Below are 26,487 nucleotides of genomic sequence, written 5' to 3' on the forward strand. Positions count from 1 at the left end.
AGGCTTCAATCCATCTATTTATAGACTCCCCAAACCTTAGAAACGTTGGGGAGTTAGTGGGATGGAGCCTTTTTGTCAAAACTAGCCGTTTTTTATGTTTTTGAATCATTTGCATCGATGCATAACACTTTGCATCGATGCAAATGTGTCTTTGAAGCTGAAATTTGAATTTTCAGCTAGGTTGCATCGATGCAAACATCTTTGCATCGATGCAACAAGTCGTTGCATGCTTTGCATCGATGCAAGATGAGTGTGCATCGATGCAAACCTTAAAGAATGGCTTAAAATCACTTCAAAATACTTAGGATTGATCTCAAACTTGTTGGAGTCAATTCCTATGCTTTTGTACCTTTGAAAACAAGTTTTAAACCATTTGGCTAGCATCGAATTGCAAGATGTGCATATGATATAATAATCAAAACATTTTGTGAGTGTGTGTTGAGAGATTTAGCAATTGGTTCTTAACAAGAAGTTACCTAAGTCCTAAGACACTATACTTGTCTTCAAATGTTGTGGACTTGAGTTTCTTGTTGTTGTTGTGTTGCTTTCAACTCTTCATTCCTCAACATTGAATGTTGGTTGATCTTTCAACATGCTTGTTCATTCAAGTTGTTTGTTGGTTTGTCTTTCATGTCGTTTGTTGGTTTGTCATTCATCAAAACCTACGAATACAAACTTCGCATACAAGCAACATGATTTACAAAAATATGTGTCAATGTATATTTTATTGCTGTTTTTTATTTTTTATTTTTACTCCTATTAGAACTCTCTTCTCTTTTATTGAGGTCAAGAACTTGTTATAATTAACTATGAAAATAATAATAAGCTATAAAATTACATATGAAAAAAATAAAATTAAAACTGAAATTTCATACCACACTTGAATACAAATTTAATAATAAAAAAGTGATAAAATGATAAAAAAAAATACTTAGAAGGAATATATGCAGTAAGTTGTTCAGATATAATATTGTCTGAAAATGTAGTGGAGGATCAATACTTCCATCAGATGTTTCATTATGTAAAAATGGTGAGACTTGGAACATTGCGTGAGAATGATGGTGGAAGGCCAGTACTTATAGCATACCTTGTGTGAAAATGGTGATGAAGGGTCAGTATTTTTCATAGAGTTAAGAAGGAAAGTAGATTTTTTGTTTTAAAATTAATTTTTTTTAAGTAAGTGGTAGAATGACTTCTCGAGAAGCAAAAAGTCATATATTTATACTTCTTCAAAAAGTTGCAAATTAACTTTTCGAGAAGTTAAAAGCTTTTTTTAAAATAGTGCCAAACACATAGATTGTGACTTTTTATAATCCAAAAGTTAAAAAAAAGTAGCTTCTGCTACTTCCCAAACGGGCTCTTAGTAAGTTAATTATATTAGTTAATTGTAATAAGGGAATATAAGTCCTATATTATTTAGGACAGTGAACTTTGTGTTATGTATTGGTCCCACATCGTCCAAGTTATGAAAGATTTTTCTTCTTCCACTAGTATAAATAACTCATGTACCTTTTATTTATGAAATAGAGTTGAAGTTTATTTGAATATAGAGTTGAAATTTATTTGAATATGAAATAAATTGTATGCTTATTTTTCTCTTATACAATGTGTACAATGGGTTATATGAGTTACAAAATAAACAGCACCCATAATATTCAGAATAACCATCCGAGTACTAAGGATAATAAACATCTCATGTCATAAAATCACTTGACTTTTTAGATCTAAAACTCTAATACCTTGTCATAATACCACTCAAGTACTCATCATATTTTTACTATAGTTGCTAACCTTGCCATGACTTAGCCAATTAAAGTAGGTTTATAGCTATTTTTTATCATAGTGAGTTGCTAACCTAACCAAGATTGATGAATCTAAATTATGTCACCATAATAAGATTATTAGTCTCGTCAAGATTAGTGATCCAAGTGAAGTCCCGGCCTAAAAAATTATTAACTGGTTGAACTGATAACATACCAGAGTCACAAACGCAGTCGAGCGCCACCAACAGTGTGATAGAGCTCTCCACTCTCCACTCTCCTTAGTCATAGCCCCAAACCCCTCCACTCTTCGCCGGCGGAGCGACACAACAACAGTGGCATCCCGTTCAGCCCTCGCGACACAGCAACAGTGGCAGTGCGGTCGCCTTCTCGCCTTCCTCCGTTCCGTAGCCGCCGCCTCCGTAGCCACCGTTTCTTTCCACCGTTCGCAGCGCCGTCACCTTCTGTGCAGTTCGCAGCGTCGTTGCCTTCCAGAGTCGAAACAGTTTAAAAAACCGAAAAACCAAACCAAACTGCAGCGCAAACACCTCTAGTTTCGGGTTAGCCCTTTTTCTTATCCAAAAGGGAAAATAAGATGGAAGTTATGTCTTTTTGTGTTACATTCACCAAATTTCATACATTTGCCTTTCTGAAACCAAAAGTAGCAACAACCCAAATTCAGGACCTTTCACTACCCAATAATAGGAGCAAACATTCCAATCCTTATTCATCTTCTTCTTCATCTTCAAGAAGTATAGCAGCAACAGCAACACTATACCCTTCCACCACACAGAAGAACCGCCACTGGATGGTACTCATGGAGCCTCCAACTCACGGTGTCACTTCCAAGTCACAACTCATCGATTATTACGCTAGCACTCTCCACAAAGTCCTTGCCAGTGAGAGAGATGCTCAAATGTGTATATATGATGTTTCCTGCGATACACACTTTGGTTTCTGTTGTGACATTGATCCACAAATAACCTCCCAACTCACAAGTTTACCGGGGGTCTTGTTGGTTAGGCCGGATCCGGATTTCAGTTCTTCGGAAAAGGACTATAGTCTATCAAGTGGTCACGAAGGTCTGCTATCGAATTCAAAGCATTGGCTTGTTAGAATTGATAAACCTGCTGTTGGGATTGTTACAAAGGCTCAGATTGTCGATTATTTTGTTCAAATATTGACCAAGGTCATGGGAAACGAGAAGGATGCTCAGATGTGCATATATCATGTTTCTTGGAAAAAAATATTTGGTTTTTGCTGTGAACTTGATGACGACTGTGCACAGGAGTTAGCTGGTGTGCCTGGTATCTTATCAGTTCAACCAGATAATAATTTTGAGTCAGAAAATAAGGATTATGAAGGTAATAACTTAGAAAACAGTTTGAGTCAGGCAGCTCCCCTGCGAACGAAAAAGCTTTTTGTGACAGGACTATCGTTTTATACATCTGAGAAAACCTTACGCGCAGCATTTGAAGACTTTGGTGATCTTGTTGAAGTCAAAATTATTATGGATAAAATTTCCAAAAGGTCCAAGGGTTATGCATTTGTTGAGTACACCACAGAGGAGGCTGCAAGCGCAGCATTGAAAGAGATGAATGGCAAGATTATTAATGGATGGATGATAGTAGTGGATGTTGCCAAGACTAACCCACCAAGGCACAACAGGGATCATGTCAGGCCATCAGTTTCACAAGCCAAAAGCCTTTTAAGGTATTAACTATTTCTAGCTCTCCCCTCTTATTTATCTCAACAAGATAATACAAACCGAAATACTGTCAAACATAATAGAATTATGTGCAATTGTTATAGTAAACTATTCTCAACCTTAGGAGTAATTTCTATTTTATTTATGTTTATCCTGTCCAGAGAGTTAAATCTTAATAAATTAGTTGACTTGGGCTTGTATTAGCAAAAAAAAAATTATATTAGCTATCTTTTTATATTTTATTATAAAACTGTCATATTTTATTAGTGTTACACAATATCCAATAAACAAAAATAGTAAAGATACTAATAGCATTTATACATTAATAATCTCTGTTAGTATTCATACATTAATAATAAATTACTTTTACAAAATCAAAATAATAAATTACTTTTAAAAAATCAAAATTTAACCAAATCGGACTGAGTTTATTATAAGACTTTATTTAATGAATTTTATTTATTTGTTCCAAAATACTTTTGGTATCAAAGTGCTCTTCAAAGTTATTAATACTAGTATTTGAATAACTTTATCACAAAAACTATATGAATAAAAAAACTATTAATATCTTCACACACATCATTTTGTTATCTTTAAACTACCAAAATAGTTCGCAAAAATTTATATAATTTATATCATTGAACAAATATCTTTTATGATTTTTTTAATGATTATTATGTAAGTATGATAAGAAAATAAAAAAATGAAAGTTTCTCGTAATAGATACGAATTAAACAAAATAATTATTAAAAAAAATATTTTTCGTATCTAAACAATTTTGGCATCTAACTTTATCTAACTAATTTTAGATCACGTATTTTTTTCTTTTTTGTCTTTTTTCACACTTTCTCTTCTTCTTTTCTCCCACGTGCTTCTTCTTCTTCTCGCGCTTTTTCTTCTTCTCACACTCGGTTTTAAGCACGTCGTGTTCTTCCTCTTCATTCTCTTCATTTTTTTCGCGTCTTTTCTCCTTATCGTCATTATTTTGTTGTTATTGCTGCTGTATTTTTTGTTTTTCACTCCTCTCCCGGTAGAAGATGAAGAGGAAGAATTTTAAATTGTGCAGAATAGAAATGAACCGAACATGTTATTATGGTGAAACAATTGTATACTACTAAATGAATGGAACATTATCTATTATATAAATTTAAATTCGAACAGCTTTCTGCATAATGAACCGAACACGTACTCATGGTGAAACAATTATATAGTACTCAATGAACGAAACATAATCCATTATATAAAATCAAATTCAAATCTGCATAATGACTCATGGTGAGACAATTGTATAGTACTAAATGAACGAAACATAATCCATTATATAAAATCAAATGCATAATGAACCGAACGCGTACTCATGATGAAACAATTGTATAGTACTAAACTAACGAAACATAATTCATTATATAAAATCAACTTCGAAACACCTCTGTCTACAATTTAGATATTATCAATTCAACTCAATTCAGATTCAGAACACCTACGTCCATTCAATTCAATTCAATTCAATTTAGCAATTGCATTCCATTCAATTCGATTGAAAAAATAATCCATTAGCAAAATGTTGGTATTGTTGGTGATGACGATAACGAAAGAGGAGAAGAAGAAGAGAAAGAGGAGGAAAAGCAAAAGAAGAATCTACGTACGCGAAAAAAGAGGAGGAGGTATACGTGAATTTGAATTTGAAAGAAGAAGATGATATATGCATGTATTTGAAAGTAGTAGTAGAAGAAGATGGGAAGGGGAGAAGAAGAAAAAGCGCGGGAGAGGAGAAGAAGATAAAGCGCGGGAGATCAGAGGAGAAGAAGATAAAACGCGTGTAATGACGTTTTTTTAATGAGAGTGATTTTTGTTGGTATTGGACCTACTTAAATAAAACTTGGATGAAAAAATATTTAAATGTGTAGCATACCTTTTAAAAAAAATCTAAAATGCAACAAATTCATCATCAATGTTAAAAAGAAATGTTTATATATTATTAACATTTTGAGTAATGGATTAACATACAAATTTTATCCCAATTATTTATATAATTATCAATCGAGTAATTAATTTAAGATAATTTATTTATAACTTTTATTGTTATTTTTTAATCTAAAAAATTTACAATTTGAATTAAATTTAAATAAAATTTACACAAAATTATCATAATAGTTTGTTATAAAATTAAAAAGCTAAAGAAAGATAACTAATTATATATTAAAACTAAAAAATGATCATTTATAAATAGTAAGGATAATAAAAAATTTTTTGGTAACTCTAAGGATAATAAATTTGAATATATTTAAGTAATATTAGATAAATTTCCTCATATATTCATGACAGAAATGTAATAAATTCTAGAACAATCAAACAACAAATCATTAAATATAGTATAACAATTGAGTAAATGATATGGTTCATTCATAAATAAGTGGGTTAATTTACCCTAGTGCGATGCTAGAAAAGGAAAAAGAATATATAAAAAAAATCGGGCTTTATTTCCCTCTCTTTTGAGAAACTAGGTACTTAGGTTGAGGTAGGTTTATTTAGTAGGAGTTGGTTTCGTGCACATCATCAATAAGCCATAAGGGCGTGCACGCACACAATTTTTCCAGTCTTGAAAGATACATTGATACAATGAACAAAATGGAATCTAGGTATATTTTCCTATTTTAGGTGTATCTATAATTATATTACTTTTTAAAGGGAAGTGAAGGCTGCAGTGTTCAAAACTTGAAATTTTCCCTTTGCCTTAAACAGAGAGCCTCGTTTTATGATTGTGATAGTCGCATCACTATTTCCTGCCATGGGTGATCCATCTCTAGGAGCAAACAATTGGTATTGTAAGATATGCTTAGCGGAACTGAGTTGTTATTACATCCCACAGTTAGCTTTTTCCCCTTTCCTTTCTCAAATAATGAGATTATGTACGATTAATTTAAGAGATGTTTACACAAATTTAAGGTAGTTATGCCGAATCCGATGTTGCTAAAGCAGCAACAAATTATTCAATCGCTTAAAAAGTAGATTAAGAAATGTACGTGAAAATAGGTGAAGCTAGCTTTGACTTGTGGGTGCACCGTGCAGTCGTGCAACACAGAAACAACTTTATTGCAACTTACAAGATTACAATTCTTTCTTACTTGAGCATAAAGTCATAAACATACAGGTGCAAATTACAAAATAATGCGCTCGAACTTAGTGATTGCTCCTTTTTGAAGCCACAATTAGATCAGGGATCAAAGTTCTAATAAAGAAAAAAGAAAAACTTTAAAATAGACTAAATTATTTCTTAACGGAATTTTAATATAAATAACTTACAATGGAAGATGACTAGCAAACAATAGACCGTAACACTAGTCTAACGGCACAAAACAAAACCAAAAAGAATATATCCCTCCAGTATTATGCACTATGTCCCAGCATATTGCTGATTTAATGCATGGAGAAGTTCTTCAGTCAAACTAAATCCCCTCACTTTGTGTAAAGAACATCCTCCCATGGGTGGCGGTAGAGCGGCTGCTTCAATCTCTTTTGGTCAAACGTATGCCTGAAATTTTTAAAGAGGAACATTAACATCGTCTAACTATTTGTATATATGTACGTGTATTCAAAAACTGCTTTGCTCTACAAGATGTTAAAATAAAAAATTGCACTTGATGAAAATTATATAGTATTGAACTTAAACTCACCCAATCAGACCAATGGAGCGTGCCAGAACAAAAAGCCCATTCAGATAGCCGATATCCACAATTTCATCAATCTCTTGTTTGGTGAACATTCCACTACCAGCAAGAAGGTCCAAGAAAAGGGACCCAATTGCACCATCCACGTTTAGAACCAAGTTATTTGCCTTGGTGAGGGTGTAGTCTTCAACTTGGACAGCATATTCAATGTATTTCACAGAAGGAAAATGCGTGCGAGCAAACTTCTGTAGCAATTCGACTCTCTTATCTTTGTTATCCCTGCTCTTGATTCTATTTTGCAGACCAAACCAAGCTTCATACATTTAGATTTTTATGGAAAAAACATAATAATTATAGCACAGAGACAGGAAGTATGCATTACCTGTGCCCTATTCCTGGCACACGAATGCCTTTCTTCTTCATACTTTCTACAAACTCATAAGGTGTAAGACTCTGCAACAAGTAAAAAAAAAACAGTTATGCATGTTGAAATTCTAGATGGGTATCAAAAGCTAAAGTATACCAGCTTCATAAGAAAGGCCTATTGATCATACCCTGTCACAAGCATCCTTGAAGTAGCGAGCAGCATCATCAACAGCACCCCCAAATCGTGGACCGATTGTAAGCAACCCTGTTTTAGAAGCACATTTCCCACCATTTAAACCAAATACTAGCATAAAGAATCACTGTCTCCTAAAGATACTAAGCATACCTCAGCAGTAAAGAGACTGAACACTGTAATACCTGATACAAGACAAGAGACAAGGTCCTTCCCAGCCCTTGCTGTCACTATGGCATTGTGAGCACCAGAAACACAAGGACCATGGTCGGCACATAGAATTATGCATATCTGTCCAATGTAATACATCAGCAAACTGAGAAGCTGGAGGAAAGTATTCAATATTTTCTTCGAAAAGCGGTATCTAAATGAAAAACTGGCAGCACTATGACATGCTTTAAAAAGGCTTGAGGCTAAGCACAAGCAATTGCACATATTTTCGAGACAGATATGCCGAGAAATGAAGGGACAGAAGAAGTTTAAAGGACTGGAGCATTAGATAGTCTACCTCAATAAATTGAGTGCAATAGCGGGGAAGGCTGCGTTTGAACCACAAAAGACAGATAACATCACCCACACCAAAACCCTGTTCGATAATGGAAGACATGGGTACACCAGCATAGCACGGCTCCTCACCTAAAATATGGAAGAGAACCTTAATACAACTATCAAATCTGTGTCTAGGAGACAGAGAGACAACTCAATGTATACCTCTGTCATCAGAGATGGTGGAAACGATATGAGTTGGAGCACGGACTTTTCCATTCCTAATTGCAATGCTAAGGTCCTCAGGGATAGGTGGAGGGGTGAACTCCTTCACTTCTGTGATATTCCCTTCTTTAACCTTCCAAGAGGAAACTCAACCATGATGCTATAGCTAAGGGAAGAGAATTTTATAAAACATTGCTCCCTTCTGGGGCTGGGGAGAAGGTAAATCTCAAAGAAAAGAAAATTTCAAAGATACAAGTGAACTAACCAACTTGTCATATGTTTCCTTTATTGCATCTTCAAAAGATTCATATGACGTGGGAACAACAGCTCCAGCTTCCTTTAGTGCCTGATTCTTTGCTTGAGCAGACTCCATTTCACCACCACTTTTGGCTCCCTTGATTTATGGAAATGCCAACAAATATTAGGAACTGCTCCTCTTATATACCAGTGTTTTAATTGTGAAATAGTGAAAGATAATGAAGCAGTGACGTACAGCATGACCAAATTGTACTTCAGATTTGAAGAGTCTTGCACAGGTTCCACTAACCCAGGCAACAACTGGTTTTGTTACTTTCCCTTCTTTTAGGGCTTCCACAAGAGAATACTCATCACGCCCACCAAGTTCCCCAAGTACTACCATCATTTTGACCTGAGGTTTAATGTGAATCAAGACTAATCAATGACAAGAAACTGATGATGTCTTAATTACAAGCAGTCATTTATGATTGGTTGACATATATGCAGTACCTCCAAGATAAATGCAAAAATTTACCTGGGGAATGTTGTTAAATCGCAAAACATGATCCGAAAGTGTGGAACCCGGAAAAACATCTCCTCCGATAGCAATGCCTATAGCCACGGCAGGATATAACTCAAAACAAGCAATACAAATACAAAATCATAAGACTAGAATTCAAACTCAGTGGTACCTTCATAAATTCCATCAGTTACACGAGCAATAGAGTTGTACAATTCATTGGACATACCACCCTGCAGTTCAAAAAGTTGTTTTCTCTCAAAATCATCAAATATGTCGTCAGAACAGGCCAAGAGAAATAAAGCTCAAACTCCGAATTTATTGTGACTATAACTACCAGTTGGTATAGAAACAATCCAGTTATAAAATCTATGCATATCATGTTTAGCTAAACTCTATGCATCAGCAAATATCTTGAACACCTTTTGCACCTTGTTAACACCATCTGAACAAGGTTTTTCCCCAACACAGGAGAAAGATGAAAATGTATATTTAACAGAAAATTGATTATAGACATACAGATTTAGAAACAAATCCGACAGATCCAGGCCTGTAGAGCTTGCAATGAATTATATTGTCGATTGTTCCAGCTGTGTCACCTATCTTAAAAGCACCGGCTTGAATGCCTCCAACAGTGGCTGGGCCAATAACAACCTAGTATATCAACATTAGCTCAAAATAAGTATTCCAGGATAATCTATTCAACTATTAGGTAGGTTTGAATTTTCATTTCTTCTCTAACCTTGTTGTTTGCCCGGGCATATGCAATTAATTGCTTAGTGTCTAACTCAGGTACACCTTCGGCAATAATAGCAACAACTCTGATTGTTGGCTGCTTCAGAGCAGACAAGGATGATGCTGCGGCACTGCAAGTATATCAAACTTCACGTTTACTGTGCAAGAACAAACCCAGAAAGGCCTCGAATCAAATCAAAACAGCAACACCACCACTTACCTTCTAAATGATGCAAAATTGATGAACACATCAGCAGTAGGATGCGCAGCACAAGCTGCTTCAATGCTGCAAAAGAAGAAAAACATACTGCTATGAACACATTGCACTACGACAAACAACAGGTTATATAAGCAAAATCTGAAGCAGGGAAGGGGAATTTTTAAATTATGCATGAATATTCATACGTAGAATGAACTGGGATGGCGATTTCCTGTTGACCAAAAAAGAGCTTCTGAAATCCCTCAGAACCAGGATTAATTATTCCAGCAACTGATGGTGTTTCCCTGCCTATAAATAAAAAATTGGAGCTTTCATTAAAATTGAAAACTAAACAATGATCAGTGTGTAGTCATATAACTCGTTAATGTTTGTGTGGAGGAATATGATGAAAGAGTCGACACAAACCACAAAGAAAGTCAAAATCAAGCATCCGCTGGATGGGTAGTTGCTTGTAGTTGTAGAATAAAGCCTGTGTGTTACGGGAGAATAATTGTCCTGTCGCCATGACAAAGATATACCTGGTGACATACGAGTGAATTACTTTCTAGTTGCAGCAGAAACCCGAAACAGTAAAAATATAAAATTTAATAAAATTTAATAATATATCCTGTATAACAGTCAAAATCACAGACAGAGGTAAGGTTGATATTTAAACTTAAACATTAGTGAACTAATACCCTTAATAATATTATAGAAAATCATTCCAAATTCCATGATACAAAATATGAATAGAAAAACAAAGCAGACGCGGGAGTTAGAATGCAGGAAAAAACAAAACAGGAAGAGAACAAACCAGAACGTGAGGCCTCTTTAGCTTGAAATAAAGGGAGGAAAATAAAACACAGTGAGAGTCAGGGGGGAAAAATGAATTCAAAACATACATTGACGAAGAAAAATGGACCCTACCCTATCACTCACACTCTCGCGATCGCAATCAAATGAACCATAATAATAATAAGAAGAAAACAATTTTTTCAACAAAACAGATCCAAACCAGGACAAATATTAAACTATACCAAACAGTTACCCCAACGAAACGGACGTGACGATAGGCTTTACTAATTACGCATTAAATTAAACCAACTAAAATCTAACGTTCATCCAACACATGAAAAGCAAACCTCAGCTACCACAAAATCGAAGCGTAACGCATTTAAGATCCAAACAACGAACGCAAATACAAAATTCCGAATCCGGCATTTCAAATGAAACATGCATGAAAGATCTAGCGAATACGAATGCGAATGCTCACGAATAGCATGTGGAATGGAAGTGGCTAAACGTGAACCCACACACATGACAGGGAGGAGGGAGATCTGAGATTGGAAACGAAACGAAGAAGACGGAGAGAGAAAGAGAGAGAGAGTACCTGGTCTTGGCTTGGTGTGGGGAATAGAGTGGGAAGAGAAATGCATGAAAATGGGAGGGAGGGGATTTATATGGCAATGGCAGTGAAAAGGATTGAGTGTGTCACGTGGCGCGTGGCTGTTAGTTAGCTCACGAGTCACGACCTATGAGTCTATTATGCATTTATAACTGTGACTGCTCTTATCGTTCAATTGCAGACACTGCCCATGTCTCAACAGATTCATGAACTACGGACGCTCTGGGACATATTTCACACGAGGCATTGACACGTGGGTTTTTTGTGTTTAGAAAAAATAAATCAAAAAAATATTTTTAAAAATACATCATCTAAGCTACGGTATTAATTGAAAAAAAAAATCTGATTTTAATAACAAATAAATAATAGATTTTATAGCCAAACATGTACTATGCAAATAACTGATATATACTAATGTTTTGTTTAGTTGTCTCGCGATTTGTAGTCAGAGCTTGTGACCATGGGAGTAGGGGATTCATATTCCCTTTTTCCTTATTATTTGTTAAAAAGAAAATTCTGCGGTGAAAAATTGTCATCACACGAATGCATATTCATCTTTTTTTTTTTTATTGGAGCGGTATATCCAGATGCGAATATAATGAAGCCTGGACGAAAATTGAAATGGTGAATATTTATCTACAGTTCTACTCCTAGAAGGCTAACAAGCGTAGCAAGCAGCAGTCTTAATTGAAGTTATTACTATTGCCTGATTACTAGTTATAGGGCGTGAAGGTTTAGGTAGGGATAATTTGATTAATTTCGCTTCAGGCTTAGCTTACGTACACATTTTAATTCTTCAATATACCGCGGCCTTCAACTAAACTAATAAATCAAACTTTAAATGCATGTATTTTGCGTGTTGGACAGGAGGGGAACTCAAAGTCAAATTAAAACAGATCATCAGTTTGGTGCAACTACGGCCTCAGGGCGCCGTATCCTTCCTGCTGCCTATTTGTGTTATTTATCGTGTCGAAAATTTAATGACTAATTTTTTGGATATTACAAAAGCACAAAATACACAACTCTTTTAAGCAAATAAGCTCTATTTTTATTATTCTCTGTGAGTATAAAACTCAGAAAAGATAATTAAAAAATACAGTTTCCCATCTATCTGTTTACCTTTTAGTTTTAAATCGAGTAATGCTAATTTATAACTCCGAATAAATTATTGAGTAATTGTTATAATTTGTTTAACAATTTTTTTTTATAGTTCTTTCATTGGCTAATAAATTATTGCATATACAAAATAATATTTAAATTTTCGACTTTTATTTAAGCAGACAAATAAGTTAATCACTCAACCAACTTAAATTTGTTGATTTTACAGTTTTATTTGTTTTGCCAATTTTCAATTCCTAATAAGTTATTTAACACTTTAAATTATATAAATAGTACATAATACTTGTTCTAGACCATTTCTATAAGTCTAATACTAAGAACTAGGTTTAAAAGTATGAAAAATTTTAAGAAATTTATTTGATGGTTAAAATTTTTTTTAGAAATTTTAAAAAATATATTACAAGGAGGTACTAACTTTTCACAACTCGTTTTATTTTTTAATAACTCAATTTTATGAGTTTAATATTATTTATATAAGAGTCTAAAATCATGAATAAAATATCTTATGAAAGAGAATAAAATACTTTAGTAATATTAGAAAGACAAAAAATAATCAGCTCAAACAATTCAAATTTACTTTATTTAGTATTTGTTTATTATAGAATGCATTAGCCCAAAGTAGTAAATTTTCCTAAATTTTGACTAATATTTGTTGTTAACAAATATTTTCGCTTATAAAAAGAGTAATTCATGGAAAAACAATTTACATAAGAAAAGTTTATAACATCATAAAATTATAATATATGCATTATTTTAAATACGTATGTTCAAATATAATTTTTATTTTAATATATATAAAACAAACTATCAAAATATAAGTTTATAAATGATTCGTTCGGGATCACTTCCTCACATAAACACTTCAACAATAATACAACATAATTTTAATATAAGTTTCTCTCAACAATAACATAACAATATATTAAAAAAAGAATAACACTATATAACATTAAAACATATCTATATTTTCTATGAATTCTCCTAATAAAGAGGAAAGAAAAACTCTCGCTCAAAATCTATAATGACTTATGAATTTTACTCAAAAACTATATCATATGCAAACCTCTATTTATAAGTAAATATAAGTACCTAATGCCTACATCCTTAATATTTAATTTAAGAATAGATTTGATTGTGGATAACTTATATTTGCTACTTGCTTTTCAATTCTTGAAGGTTCCATATTTTTCAATGTTTGTCAAAATTTACAACTCATGTTTCACTTTAGATTAAGTTAGCTTTTTCTACTTAATTCTTCTTCCTTCTAGTATTCATCAGGTGGTGCTTTTCACTCAATAGAGTTCAAATTAATCAAAACCATAAAATGACAATTGAATATATTTTTACTTGTCAAACATATATATCAATTTGTATAATCTTGTTCTTGTGCAATTTGATGAATTCAATTTGTCACATTCTTTTGGACATTTGAATGAGTTACCATATTAAAATTTTTATAATCTTCTAACAATTGATTATGATAAGATTCGTTTAATTTCTAACAAAATGATACTAAAAAATTTGTATCGCTAATTAAAATAACTAATATACAAAAAAATAAGAGTAAAACTTGATCTCTTGAATTAAAAAAACTTGATCATTCACAATTATTTAAAAAAAATCACTTTGATATAAAATTATTCATTTTATGAATGAAAATATAATTTTTAATAATACTTAAAAACAATTATATTAAAATATAATATCTAAAATATTTTTAAAAAATATATTTAATATCTAATTATTTTTATCGTATTTTTAATTCTTTTATAAATTTATTACCATTCATATTTTTTAAAATTATTTTTATTAATGATATAAACTTTTAAATATTATTTTAGTAATTTATCCGAAATATATATATGCCCCAATTAAAATGGTCCCTGATGTAGCATATTTTTGTATGAATTCAACGAGAGAATCTACTATTTTGGGTTAATAATAAATAAATTTTTAAATTAAAATTTCAAATTTAAAATTTTGAATTTTAATTTTAAAATTTTAAATTATTCTAAAAAGTAAGGATTAAAATAATTTTATAATAAAATATTAGCTAATACCAATTAATCAAAATTTAATTACCTGTATTTTTTTTAATTTAATTTGTATACAAATTCCCACCGCCTCTACAAATAAAATACAGGAGAAAGTTTTGAATGATATGGATAGAGGAGATACAAAATGTTTTGGAACATTTTCGGCAGAAGAAGATTAAGAATAGAAGAAGAATGCGGGACGGGTTTAGGGATTAGGGATTAGTAGGAAGAATAATTAAGAGTAAGAGAGATAAGCTAGCTAATATTGTCTATTTAATTTACAAATTAAATAATAATGTGGTGTTAATTTAAATATGAAATTAGTTTTTCTTGATAATTCTAATATTGTCACTCCTCTTTGCTAATTAAGGTCTCTTAACTAGTTTTCAGTACTAATTAATTTTGATTTAAAAAAATAAAATAAAATAAAATATAAAGTATATAAAAAAAAATTCCTTAATCTCTTAAAATGAATAAGATTACGCGAGTGTTTTACTTCTATCTAAATCGAATTTTAAAAATTCAGATTTATGTCCCAGTTTATTCAATTTGATTTATCATAAACAATAATAAATCAAATTAAGAAATTTTGAATTAAGAATTTAGGATACATGTAATAAATTGAAGTGAATAATTTCGGTTTACTAGTGAAGCCATGTTAAAAAGTTACATTCCATAATAAATGAAAGGAAGTTGTTTCAATTTCCTTCTAATAACTAAAAATGTTAAGTACGATTTTGGTATCTAATATAGAGGTCGAAAATTTATTTTGTTTTATTTTAATCTTTTTTTTACTATAATTATCTCAAAAATTTTAATTTGTTTTAAAATGGTTCTTTTTACTAAATTTTTTATTTTTATTACCAAATTATCCTTAACTAAAAAATTATAGAATAAAATAAAATAAAAAAAAGAAAAGGATGAGGGAGGGAGAAAGAGAATGGGGTGTGGTCGTTTCAGGGAAGAGGGGGGAGGCAGAAGAGGGAGGAGAGGAAAGGTCGCTGCTTCACGCCGCCCCGCTCTTCGCCGTCGCCGCTACTTCTTGCTGCCGTCGTTGCTTCTTTCTTTTTTAGCACATACACTAACGCCAAGAGAGGAGAGAGCAGTGGGAGAGAGAAAAAGAAGAGAGGAACAAAGCTCTCCACAGCGCCGCCGACCACCACAGCGTCCTCCTCGTAGCGATTTGTAGTCCGCCAACACCGCATCGCCGTTCACTGCCGCAGCCCCCTTTTCCCACCACCGCCGCAACCCTTTTTCTCTGTTTCAATTTTTATTATTTTTTCTTTAATTTTTTAGATTTAAAGGATTTCATTGTTGTTGTTGTTGATGCTTTTGGTTGCTTTTGTTTATTCCTTGTCTTCCATTGTTGTTGTTCATGCTTTGGTTGCTTCTGCTTCTACCGACTTCTGTTTTTGCTTTTGTTTTTTGTTCTGTTTTTGTTGTTGCTCTGATTTCATTATCCATTGTTATTGTTGTTGTTGTGATGGTTTCAGTGGCTAAGAGAAGGGGGTTGAATCTTAGCCCCTCATTTTTGATTTTTCATCTGAACAGTAAAAACAGAGATGAGTAGGAAGAGAGGTAGAAGATTACACCCAGATATATCCTGGTTCAGCTGCTAAGTGCAGTGCAGCCTACATCCAGTCTCCATCACAACCATGATGGAATTTCACTATAATCATCCAGATTACAAATTGTAAAGTGCTAACCCAACTTACAAGGGGATTCCCACAAAATCATGAAACACAACATAGATGAACAAAGGAACTTTCAGACATCTATGACTTTTTCTTTTAATTTTGCACTCTCTGCCTTTTTTCGCTCTATGACTTTTTCATACAAACCTCACTTGTTTGCCTTTTTCCATGAGACTCAAGACATGACAAAATTAAACAGAAAAATATTAAACAGAATACATTGAAGGAGAAGAAGAACTGCTAGCTTAGGTAGCTCTGAGACTTCTGTGCCCTACACTCTCAAATCTTACTCCTTGCTCCAAGCAGTGGCTGTTCTCTCTTTTTAAAGAAGAGGGAAGCATCCACACTTGAAGCCAATGCCCAAACCAACTTCTTCCTCCTTCAAGAAACAGAACTGAGATAATCCTGCAAAACCCAACATGCAATTACCTCTGGTTCTTTCTTGATCATCACTCTTCATCAATCCGAGCTCTCCATCCTTGGCTTGCTCTCCAAGATGGATTTCTGGCCCTTGATGCTTCATGATGATGATGACTTCATCTGCTTCAATCTCTGCCTCAACCATCACTTCGTTACTCTAGCTACTTCCTGTAGTGGTTGAGCAGAATCAAAGACAAGCCATGCTTCAAGAATCTCCCTTGCTGGCCGAATCTTCTTCCTTCTTTTTGAGTATGAAGGATCCAAGATTACCTCACCAAATCTTACCACATTTGGTGATTATCTCAGCCACAACATACTTTTGGTTTTCTTTTTCTTGCCATTATTAACTTGATGGCCTTGAAGCATGCAGTTTCTTCTTTTTCTTTTTGGTAGCTTAGTGTAGCTTTCATGGTTGCTGTGACATGACCGAAGAGAAGAGAGAAAGGGATGAGAGAGAGATGAGAGAGAAATTTGAACACTAGCTAATGGGTAATGATAAAGTGAAATTAAAGTCCAACTTCCCTTGCATAAGGTAGTGTGCAGCACTATGGCAATCAATCAATTCAGCTGCAAATTTTTCTCTCATGTTTCCCATGCAATAAATGACAATTTAATGAAATTTGGAATCCATCACATGGTATAATGCTTGTATCCGTTGGAAGCATGAGGCAAATGTTAACATTTGCTTTCTTGATGGATTTGAAATCAAGCATTGGATCTTAAACATATAACACAGTTGGGCTTGGAGCAACCAAAATCATTCTAGCCCAAGTAGTTTATTTTCCATTTCAGCCACAAGAAACTAACTCATATTAATGCTGAATATTTTAATCATTGGGCTAGCAACATTTCCTTTTATTTCAGCCCAATTTAAAACACTATATTGTCTCGGCCACAATAATCACAATAAATTAATATCAAGGCTGAATGTTCATAAGCATATTGGGCTTGCACCAGAATTTTATTTTCGACCCAATATTAAAAACCTGCAACAAAATTATTAATCAATATATGTTAAATGAAAATCAGATTAATAATTTTGTAATTAATTATTTTTAATAATGTTTAGTCATCACAAATATTAATTTAGAGTTTTCCAAACTTATCATGTTGTTTTGCTGATTGTTGTTGTTTGATTGTTGTTATTCTGCTTCTAATTTTTGTTTTTGCTTGCTTCTATTTCTGCATTTGTGCTTCTACTTATGGTTAATGTTGAGGAAGAAGATTGAGGAAGAAGAGGGGAGGGAGGAGTATTTTCGTTCAAATAACAATTTTAAAATTAAGTTAAACTTTTGAGACCATTTTATAACAAAAAAAAAAAGACTGAGATCGAAAAAAATTTTTAACCTCTACCTTGAAGATCAAATCGTACTTGATACTAACTAAAATTAACGAGTCCAACACATTCGACTTACCAATACAAATGAGGATAGTTAAATAATCGAATTCTCTTAATAGGAAAAACTGTTAAATTATATTTTTGTGGTCTCAAAATAACTTGTTGAAGAAATCTATTGATAGATCTAGCGCAATAGTTCAACTAATGACAAAAGATTTTAAACTACAAAATCTAATTAATAATGTTTGACCGTTACATTGAGTTTAAGCGTTCCTCTGAGCTTAGCTAAATCCTTGAACACCGTTTCCATAACCCCATACCCTTTGACGAACCGGAAATAACCGGTCCCAGAAACAATACCAAATTCTCGTTCCTTCATTCCGGATATATCAGAGCCTTGAATCTCCAACGTGCTTCCTTTGAACTTTCCATCGGTGAATATCACCGAGAATGCCATGTGCAACCCTTTTCCGTCAAGCTGCGAGTTTATGTAAAGTCCCTGGGCCCTTCCGATGACTTTTGAGTCGACGCTGGGTCCCACTGTTACTGGGTCATCCACCACTGCAACGGTGCCGAAGTGGAAGATGTTGGAGGTGGGGCCTGCCTTTCCGGCCACGGTTGCCGCGGTTGTGTCTTCGCCAGTGAAGTGTTCGTGGACGTAGAATGCGAGGTTTGTTTGATTTTGTTGGAGCTTGGGAAAGGTGTAGGCTACGTAGATGATTGTAACGGTGAAGATGAAGAAGAAGAAGTTGGAAGTGAGGTTCATTGGGGTGGCCATGGCTGCTCTCTAATGGTTTGAGCTATAGCTATTGCGCATGTCATGATAAATTTCACTGTTAGCGTTGATTTAATTATGATTATTTGCGTTGATGATGACGACGAAGATGCTTATGTCTTGATTAGTTGATATTCCTCGCGGGAAGCAACAAAAGATTATGTTATAAGGTGCCAGCTCAATAATAGGAAAAACATCTTTTTAAAATGAAGAAAATTGGTAAGATAATAAAATAAATGAATATTTAATTACATTAAATTTATAACTTTATATTTCATGATGTAAAATTTATTACTTTAATTTAAAAATAATTAAAATATTTTTTTCTTATTTCATCAACCTTTTTATTTTAAAAAAGATTGATTATTTTCACCGAAAATAATATATATGTAATTTGTTAGATTTTTGAAAAATATATACAGACAAGTTCTATTATAGTATTATTTCCACTAGAATTCGGAGTAAAGTGCTTACATAAGCTACAAAAGAGGAAAATTAATCCCCCGTATTAATTCCTTTATATTAATATCTTTGTGCTATGAGAAGTGCTAGATAAATAATAATTATCTTGAATAATATTAACAACTATTAAATATAAGTACATTAGATTCTAGTTGAATACTACTCATTAAATTTACTCTTTTAATTCTATTAATTTATATTGTTCAAAAATGTTATTAGTTACGTACCTATACTTTTTTCTATATAAATACTTACGTTATTTGCTAATTATATTAAAAGGATAAAGTTAAGAAGGTAATAATTTAAAATTATTTTATTTAATTTGTTAACATACATAGTATATATTTATTATATTTAAAATTATCTATTATTTTAGCAATAATTAAAAAATATAAAAAAATATAATACAAAATAAAATATTTTCAAAGTATTTTGAAAAAAAATTAATATTAGAAGTTCATGTGTGAATTTTCAAAAAATGTTGGTTTTTTAATAAATATAGAAGGGTGATTTCTAAAAAATCAAAATGGTAGGAGTGATTTGTAAATTTTTTAAATTTTGGAATCTAGATGAACTCAAATTTTTTTACTTGAAATTGGTGGAATGTTTTCATAATTTAATATTTTATTTTAAAAATACACCAAATCAATGGGGGCGAGTTGTGTTTTTTTTTAATGTGTAATCTTGCATGGCATTTTGTGTTTTAGTTAAAAAAAAATAAAAAAATAAAAAATAGAGGCTCACATGCATTTATTTTCATGTAAAATTAATAGTTAAAAATTATTAAATAATGCTTTTGTTAAATTTAGTCACTAATTAAATTTATTAAATTATCTAATGAATAGTACTATATAGACTTAAATAAGAGTATTTAAAAAAATATTATTAAATTTTTTGTGTTCTTATTTTCTTAAAATACTAAAAAAAACTAGAATTTAAAATTAAAATTTTAATTTTACTCTCAGTCACTAAACGTCACTCCCAATCTCAGTTTCAGGTCGTTCCAAGAAAATAAAAGCAGAGTTACGGTGTGAATATTGAATATTTAGAGTACCTTTGGTTTATATTTTTATTTTATTATTTTTATAAAATTTAAAAAAATATATTAAAAAATTAAACCAAAAAATAAAAATACAAACCAAAAAGTAGCCTCCTTATTAATAAAAATACAAACCAAGTTTCACTGCAACGGAGACGAAAAAGAAGTCTTCCTGTGTATATATGTTGAGTTGTTGCATTAAAGCAATCCTTAACGTTTAAACAATAAAGAATAAACCATTCTCCGTTATTGGATCACAACTTCTCCCATTGAACAACGTTTTCGTTGGACATTTTCGTGTCTCAGTATTCAAAAATATTTTTAAACTTTTAACTTTCATAAAATTTGGACGGATCTCTCTATCAGACCTCAACAAAAAAGTATGACGTGACTTCCGTAATACTTATTACTGCGTATGTGTGGGTCACGTGTACGCGTCGCCTAATAGACTTCTCTCTCGTACGTACACGTCGTCATGAATTTAACAAATTCTTATTTTTTCATAAATTCTTCACTTTGCATGCTTTTTTTCATTTCTTTTAAGTCATTCTTGCCTTCAAAACTTTAAATTACTCAAACAAACATATCAAAGTATCTAATGGGAGAAAAATAAATTAAATTGAGCAATTTAATAACCTATAAAACATGTTTTCAATCATTAAGCACACTTAAGAAAAATTCACAAAACCATGCTATTTTAATAAATAAACGTGAAAAAATTGATAAAATCTACCAAATTCAATACAATATAAACTATAAAATTATGGTTCATCAACTTTCTCACACTTAAACATTAGCATGTCCTCATGCTAAACTCTTGTGGTTTATCAACTAATATGCAAAATGCGTCTACTTATTTGGTTAAAATGAATCAATCTCCAAGAATATATATGAAAAAGTAGGGCTAAGATAGTATGATGATTTATGAATTCCACTAATTCAAATATCAAAATGAAGTATAAATATACTTGCAAGAAGAAAGCTCGTGAAAGCAAGGAATAAGGGATTGTGTATCGAATCTTCACCGGAAGTGTTTGCACTCAAATCTCTCTGGTTTTTGAGGGTCGATTCTCTCCATTCTCTACTAATCTTGCTTTTTAAGGCTTTTTCTTCTTCTACCAATCAACATATATTCAATGCATGGATACACATATCAAGAGGTCATTTCAAGGGTTGTAATGGGGTTAGAGCTAAATTTAATTTACTTTTCTCCCATTCAATACCTTGATATGTTTGTTTGAGTGATTTAAAATTTTAAAGGCAAGAATGACTTGAAAGAAATAGAAAAAAAGCATGTAAAGTGAAGAATTCATGAAATTATGAGGATTTGTTTTGTTGAATTTATGGCGGTCACAAGCATTACAGGAGCTACGTCAGACTTTTCCATTAGATTTTGGATGGAAAAACTGATCTGTCCAAGTTTTGTGAAGGTCAGGGACGAAAATGTCTGCAGGATAAAAGGTTAGATATCTATTTGTCCTTTTTTCTATAAATAATGAGCTTTAAAATTGGCCTAATAAAATAAAAATATACTACACCCTAAATTACCTATCCAAATTTTAATATTAGAATAACCATTCGCACATATAATAAATCAAACATCCAATATATTTATATTCACATTGTTTAGTATTTTCATTATCTATCAGTACTTTTCTATAAAGGAAAGAAAAAGCAAAAAAACACAGAAATCATTAATACACAATCATATGAAAGTTAATTAAAAAAGAAACATTGTTGTTTTGTTCTTCGCTTTATTAAGAGCAATGTTGGGGGGCCAGCAGTTTTATTGAATTTTGGCCAGCATGTAACCAGCAGAGGAAGGTGAGCCATTTGATGAAATCTCACACCAATCTCACACCATCAAATCATCATTGATGGCTAGTTGATGACTAACAATCACAAAAATTGCTGGCCCCTAGACTTTTCCCTTTATTAATTATTCACCGAGTTCCTCTGAAGAATTTACGCGTTAATTTCCCTTAAATTTTCTCACTTGTAACTTGTCCTCTGTCTCAGTTTCTTCTCTACCAAGCAGCTTCTTCTTCTCTCCAGCAATGAGGCCTCATTCTCAGTACCCGTTTTCTCTCATCATTTTCTCCATCATCTTAATCTTAATCACAACCGCAAGAACTGAAGAACCAGCGGCCAAATCCTTCTTAATCTCATGCGGTTCTTCCACCGGTGGAACAGATTCTAACGGAAGAACATGGTTGCCAGATTCCAAGTACTTCACAACACCTTCTTCCATTGACACAAAGAATTCAACAGCAAAACAACAAGACCCTTCTCTTCCTTCACAAATACCATACATGTCTGCAAGGATCTTCACTTCTTCTTCATCAACTTTCCGGTTCCCTGTTTCACCAAACACACGCCACTATATTCGACTCCACTTTTACCCTTCCACCTACGATTCTTCTCTTGATCCAAACAACTCATACTTCTCCGTCGACGCAAATGGCTTCACTCTGCTCAACAATTTCAGTGCCTACCTCACAGCAAAAGCTCTCGCAAAAGCCTACTTCATCAAGGAGTATTCTCTCGTCCCTGCAGAATCAGGTAAACTCAGCATCACGTTCACACCGTGTTCCAAACGCCATGGATCATACGCTTTCATCAATGGCATTGAAGTTATTGCTATCCCTGACTTGTTCACTCAACCACCACCTCTGGTTTCAACTCACCAATCGATTTCTGTTGCCAACTCGTCGTTGCAAACCATGATTCGGTTGAACGTTGGTGGACAATACATTTCCCCCGACAGAGATTCCGGTGGTCTTAGCAGAACATGGTACGATGATTCACCTTACTTGTTCGCCGCAGCCTTAGGTGTCACTGCTGTGGCGGATAAGAATCTTACGATTCAATACTATTCCGATCTTCCAGAATACATTGCTCCTAAGGATGTTTACGCCACCGCAAGAACAATGGGTCCTGATAATCGAGTGAATCTGAATTATAACCTCAGTTGGGTTTTTCAGGTTGATGCAAATTTCACCTACATTGTGAGGCTCCATTTTTGTGAGCTGTTTTTCACCCGAAATAATCAAAGAAAGTTTAACATTTACGTTAACAACCAAACTGCACTGGAGGGTGCTGATGTTTATGAGTGGACTCAATCCAAAGGTGCTCCCATTTATCAAGATTTTGTCACTTTTGTTGTGGATGTACCTGGTGTTGATGATCAAGAATTGTGGGTGGAATTGCATCCCGCTGTGAAAACAAAGCCACAGTATTACGATGCAATTCTTAATGGATTGGAGATATTCAAGATCAATGACAGCAGTGGAAACTTGGCAGGGAAAAATCCTACCCCATCAAAGTTGCTTCTTGATTCCGAAGCTAAGAAAGGTAACAAAAAACATAATAATCTTGCTGCAATCATTGCTACTGGATTGGTTCTTCTTGTTGCAGCTTTATGCTTACTTGTTTACCTTAGAAAGAAGAGAAAGGGTGATAGAAATGAAACTGTTCTTGGTAATTGGTTGGCCATACATGACTCGCCGAACACAACGACTGAATGTGGCCACCATAAGAGTGGTGCTGGTTGTAGTATTTCAACACAAGGCTTATTGTGCGAAAACTTTTCAATGGAGGAGATTAAACTCGCTACAAACAACTTCGATGAATCAAAGGTCATTGGTGTTGGTGGATTTGGGAAGGTTTACAAGGGTGTCATACGAGGAGTGAAAGAAGTTGCTGTGAAAAGATCTAACCCATCTTCAAATCAAGGAATCAACGAGTTTCAGAATGAAATTTACATGCTTTCAAAGCTAAGACACAGGCATTTAGTCTCTCTAATTGGTTTTTGCCAAGAAGATGGCGAAATGATTCTAATTTATGATTACATGGCCAATGGGACTCTTCAGCAACACCTCTATAAGAGTAACAAGCCATCTTTGCCATGGAATCAAAGGCTTGAAATATGTATTGGAGCGGCGAGAGGGCTTCACTACCTTCACACCGGTGCCAAGTTCACCATAATTCACCGTGATGTAAAAACAACAAATATCCTTTTGGATGAAAGTTGGGTAGCAAAAGTCTCTGATTTTGGTTTATCCAAAACTGGTCCAAACATGAATCAAACCCATGTCAGCACAATGGTGAAAGGTAGTTTCGGTTACTTTGATCCTGAATACTTCCGCAGGCAACAACTGACAGAGAAATCTGATGTTTACTCTTTTGGGGTGGTTCTGTTTGAGGTGTTATGTGGAAGACAAGCTCTTGATCCTACGTTGCCAACAGAGCAAGTTAGTTTAGCTGATTGGGCTTTGATGAACCTAGAGAAAGGTTCACTTGAAGATATCATTGACCCTCATCTGCAAGGGAAGATTAGCATTGATTGTTTGAAAAAGTTTGCTGAGATTGCTGAGAAGTGTTTATCTGATAATGGGCTTGAACGTCCTTCAATGGGTGATGTACTGTGGACACTTGAGCTTGCACTTCAGCTGCAGAAGAATGCTGATGCGGGAAAACTTGAAGAAAAGAAAAAAGAGAAGGCAAATGATGACTCATGCATCTTGTTTGATGACTCAAATTATTTTCACAATAAAATTGCTATGACAACAGGAAGATAAGAAGTGGTACTTGTGTTAGTTTCTGAAGATTAATCTTCTTAGTTTTGAGTTCCTTTTGTTTGTGTCTGTGTTTGTATGTGAGTGTTAGACTTTGAATTAATTAGGAGCAATGAGTAATGTAGAAAGAAACTCAGGATTATGCGTAATATATACTTATTTTCAAGAATGGTACTTTTACTTTCATCTCTTTAAAAGAATGTGTATTTTCGTTTTGCTACTCCAACTTCCGCTAAGAAGGCTTATGATTGAGTCATGATATTGGTATTGCAGTTTTTTTCCCCCTCAAAGGCTTGTTGTTCAAAAATTATTTCTAAAAAGTACAAATTACAACTTACAATAATACCATCTGCTACAATTATTTAAAAAAAAAGTTGCACACAAGGATTCTCCGATGAGCCATCGTTGGTGAGTATAAAAGCTTTTCCATATGTTTGGCCCAAAAAACCTGGAACACGAGTTATTATTTTTACACTATCAGATTTTTTGGGATATTTATTTTGTAAATATATCTAGAGAAGTCAATAGATTTGTCGATTGTTTAGTACATAAAAACTTAAATTTAGAGCAGAAACTACACTTTGGAACATTTCTAGTAAGGTAGTTAGCGCTTTAAGGCTGCGTTTATTTTCTTGAAAAGACCAAATTGGGGAGACTGAAACTGAATATTATATTTGGTTACTGAAACTAAAATTTTAGTCACCAGATACAAATTTTTAATTTTTTATGGAGTGTTTGGTTTATTAGACACAAATTTTTTATGGATATGATAGCACACAAGAACGCATAAAATACATGTCTTTTATGTCTCTCTTTTAGTTTGAGACACTAAAACACAACTTATAATACACAAACTTTTTCAATTTTATCCCTTTTTTTTAATTTCCATTTTGTTTATTATTGTCTCTTTTTCAGTGGTGTTTTTTTTTTTTTTTGACAGGGATAACAAAGTAAAAATTTTGTATCTCATTTATGTCAATGTCTTCAATGTTTATGTTCTTGTGTCTCTGTCTCACCAGAGATATGGACACGGTGGTACGCGTACATCGTTTGTTTGCTGAAACAAAAAATCTCAATAAACATAGTTACACACATATGCACATAAAAGATATGTATTTAGTGTATCTCTTTCAAGTTATGACACTAAGACACAATCTATGAGATACAGATTTTTTTAATTCTATCCCTGATTATTTTTTAAAATTCCAATATTGTCTTTTATCCTAACCTTCATAACTCTCTTCTCCTTCTCCTTTTGTCAATTCCTCCATCTCCCTACCTCTTTTCTACCACTATCTTCTCTTTCCATCATTGTCGCTGCCGCTACTACCGGCATCACTATTGTCTCCCTCTTTTGTCCGCTTCTAATTTGCCTTCTCTTTCTTTCCTCTTTTGCTTGCGCATGCTGATGCCTCCTCATCTTACTGTTGCCCTCTTCACTTGTTGTCCACTTATTGTGTCGCCTTTCATATTACCGTCGTCATGTCATCACTGCTCTTTGTTTATGGTCCATAATTTTAATAA

At 33.2% G+C, this 26,487-nt stretch overlaps 4 protein-coding genes across 4 annotated transcripts; 2 read left to right on the forward strand and 2 right to left on the reverse strand.

Moving 5' to 3' along the window:
* Window positions 1-1,950: 1,950 nt before the first annotated feature.
* LOC107462878 (organelle RRM domain-containing protein 1, chloroplastic-like) lies at window positions 1,951-3,682 on the forward strand. The gene has a single exon (XM_016081557.3). It carries the CDS (start codon window positions 2,356-2,358, stop codon window positions 3,478-3,480), a length of 1,125 nt encoding a protein of 374 aa, XP_015937043.1. The 5' UTR covers window positions 1,951-2,355; the 3' UTR covers window positions 3,481-3,682.
* Window positions 3,683-6,463: 2,781 nt separating this feature from the next.
* On the reverse strand, window positions 6,464-11,636 carry LOC107462855 (ATP-citrate synthase beta chain protein 1). Its single transcript, XM_016081542.3, has 17 exons — window positions 11,488-11,636; window positions 10,524-10,636; window positions 10,304-10,406; window positions 10,119-10,184; window positions 9,906-10,029; window positions 9,683-9,817; window positions 9,336-9,396; window positions 9,179-9,255; window positions 8,900-9,055; window positions 8,672-8,800; window positions 8,407-8,539; window positions 8,204-8,331; window positions 7,881-7,986; window positions 7,691-7,767; window positions 7,519-7,589; window positions 7,143-7,427; window positions 6,464-7,000 (listed from the first exon to the last, which is right to left on the reverse strand). Exons 2-17 carry the CDS (start codon window positions 10,621-10,623, stop codon window positions 6,925-6,927), a joined length of 1,827 nt encoding a protein of 608 aa, XP_015937028.1. The 5' UTR covers window positions 10,624-10,636; window positions 11,488-11,636; the 3' UTR covers window positions 6,464-6,924.
* A 6,623-nt stretch (window positions 11,637-18,259) lies between these two features.
* Window positions 18,260-18,953, reverse strand: LOC107463905 (pterocarpan synthase 1-like). Its single transcript, XM_016082788.3, has one exon. It carries the CDS (start codon window positions 18,886-18,888, stop codon window positions 18,346-18,348), a length of 543 nt encoding a protein of 180 aa, XP_015938274.1. The 5' UTR covers window positions 18,889-18,953; the 3' UTR covers window positions 18,260-18,345.
* A 3,490-nt stretch (window positions 18,954-22,443) lies between these two features.
* Window positions 22,444-24,966, forward strand: LOC107463596 (receptor-like protein kinase ANXUR1). Its single transcript, XM_016082422.3, has one exon. The coding sequence runs from the start codon at window positions 22,444-22,446 to the stop codon at window positions 24,964-24,966; it is 2,523 nt and encodes an 840-aa protein (XP_015937908.1).
* The last annotated feature ends 1,521 nt before the right edge of the window (window positions 24,967-26,487 follow it).

The sequence above is a fragment of the Arachis duranensis genome, chromosome 1, assembly GCF_000817695.3.
Source record: "Arachis duranensis cultivar V14167 chromosome 1, aradu.V14167.gnm2.J7QH, whole genome shotgun sequence".
Classification (NCBI taxonomy): Eukaryota; Viridiplantae; Streptophyta; class Magnoliopsida; order Fabales; family Fabaceae; genus Arachis; species Arachis duranensis.

Coding starts and splice junctions, on each gene's coding strand:
- LOC107462855 (XM_016081542.3), bottom strand. CDS start 10,623: ATGGCGACAGGACAATTATTCTCCCGTAACACACAGGCTTTATTCTAC. Junction 7,987..8,203: donor ATTGCACTCAATTTATTGAG/GTAGACTATCTA, acceptor TACATTGGACAG/ATATGCATAATTCTATGTGC. Junction 7,590..7,690: donor TCAAGGATGCTTGTGACAGG/GTATGATCAATA, acceptor TACTTGTTGCAG/AGTCTTACACCTTATGAGTT.
- LOC107463596 (XM_016082422.3), top strand. CDS start 22,444: ATGAGGCCTCATTCTCAGTACCCGTTTTCTCTCATCATTTTCTCCATC.
- LOC107462878 (XM_016081557.3), top strand. CDS start 2,356: ATGGAAGTTATGTCTTTTTGTGTTACATTCACCAAATTTCATACATTT.
- LOC107463905 (XM_016082788.3), bottom strand. CDS start 18,888: ATGGCCACCCCAATGAACCTCACTTCCAACTTCTTCTTCTTCATCTTC.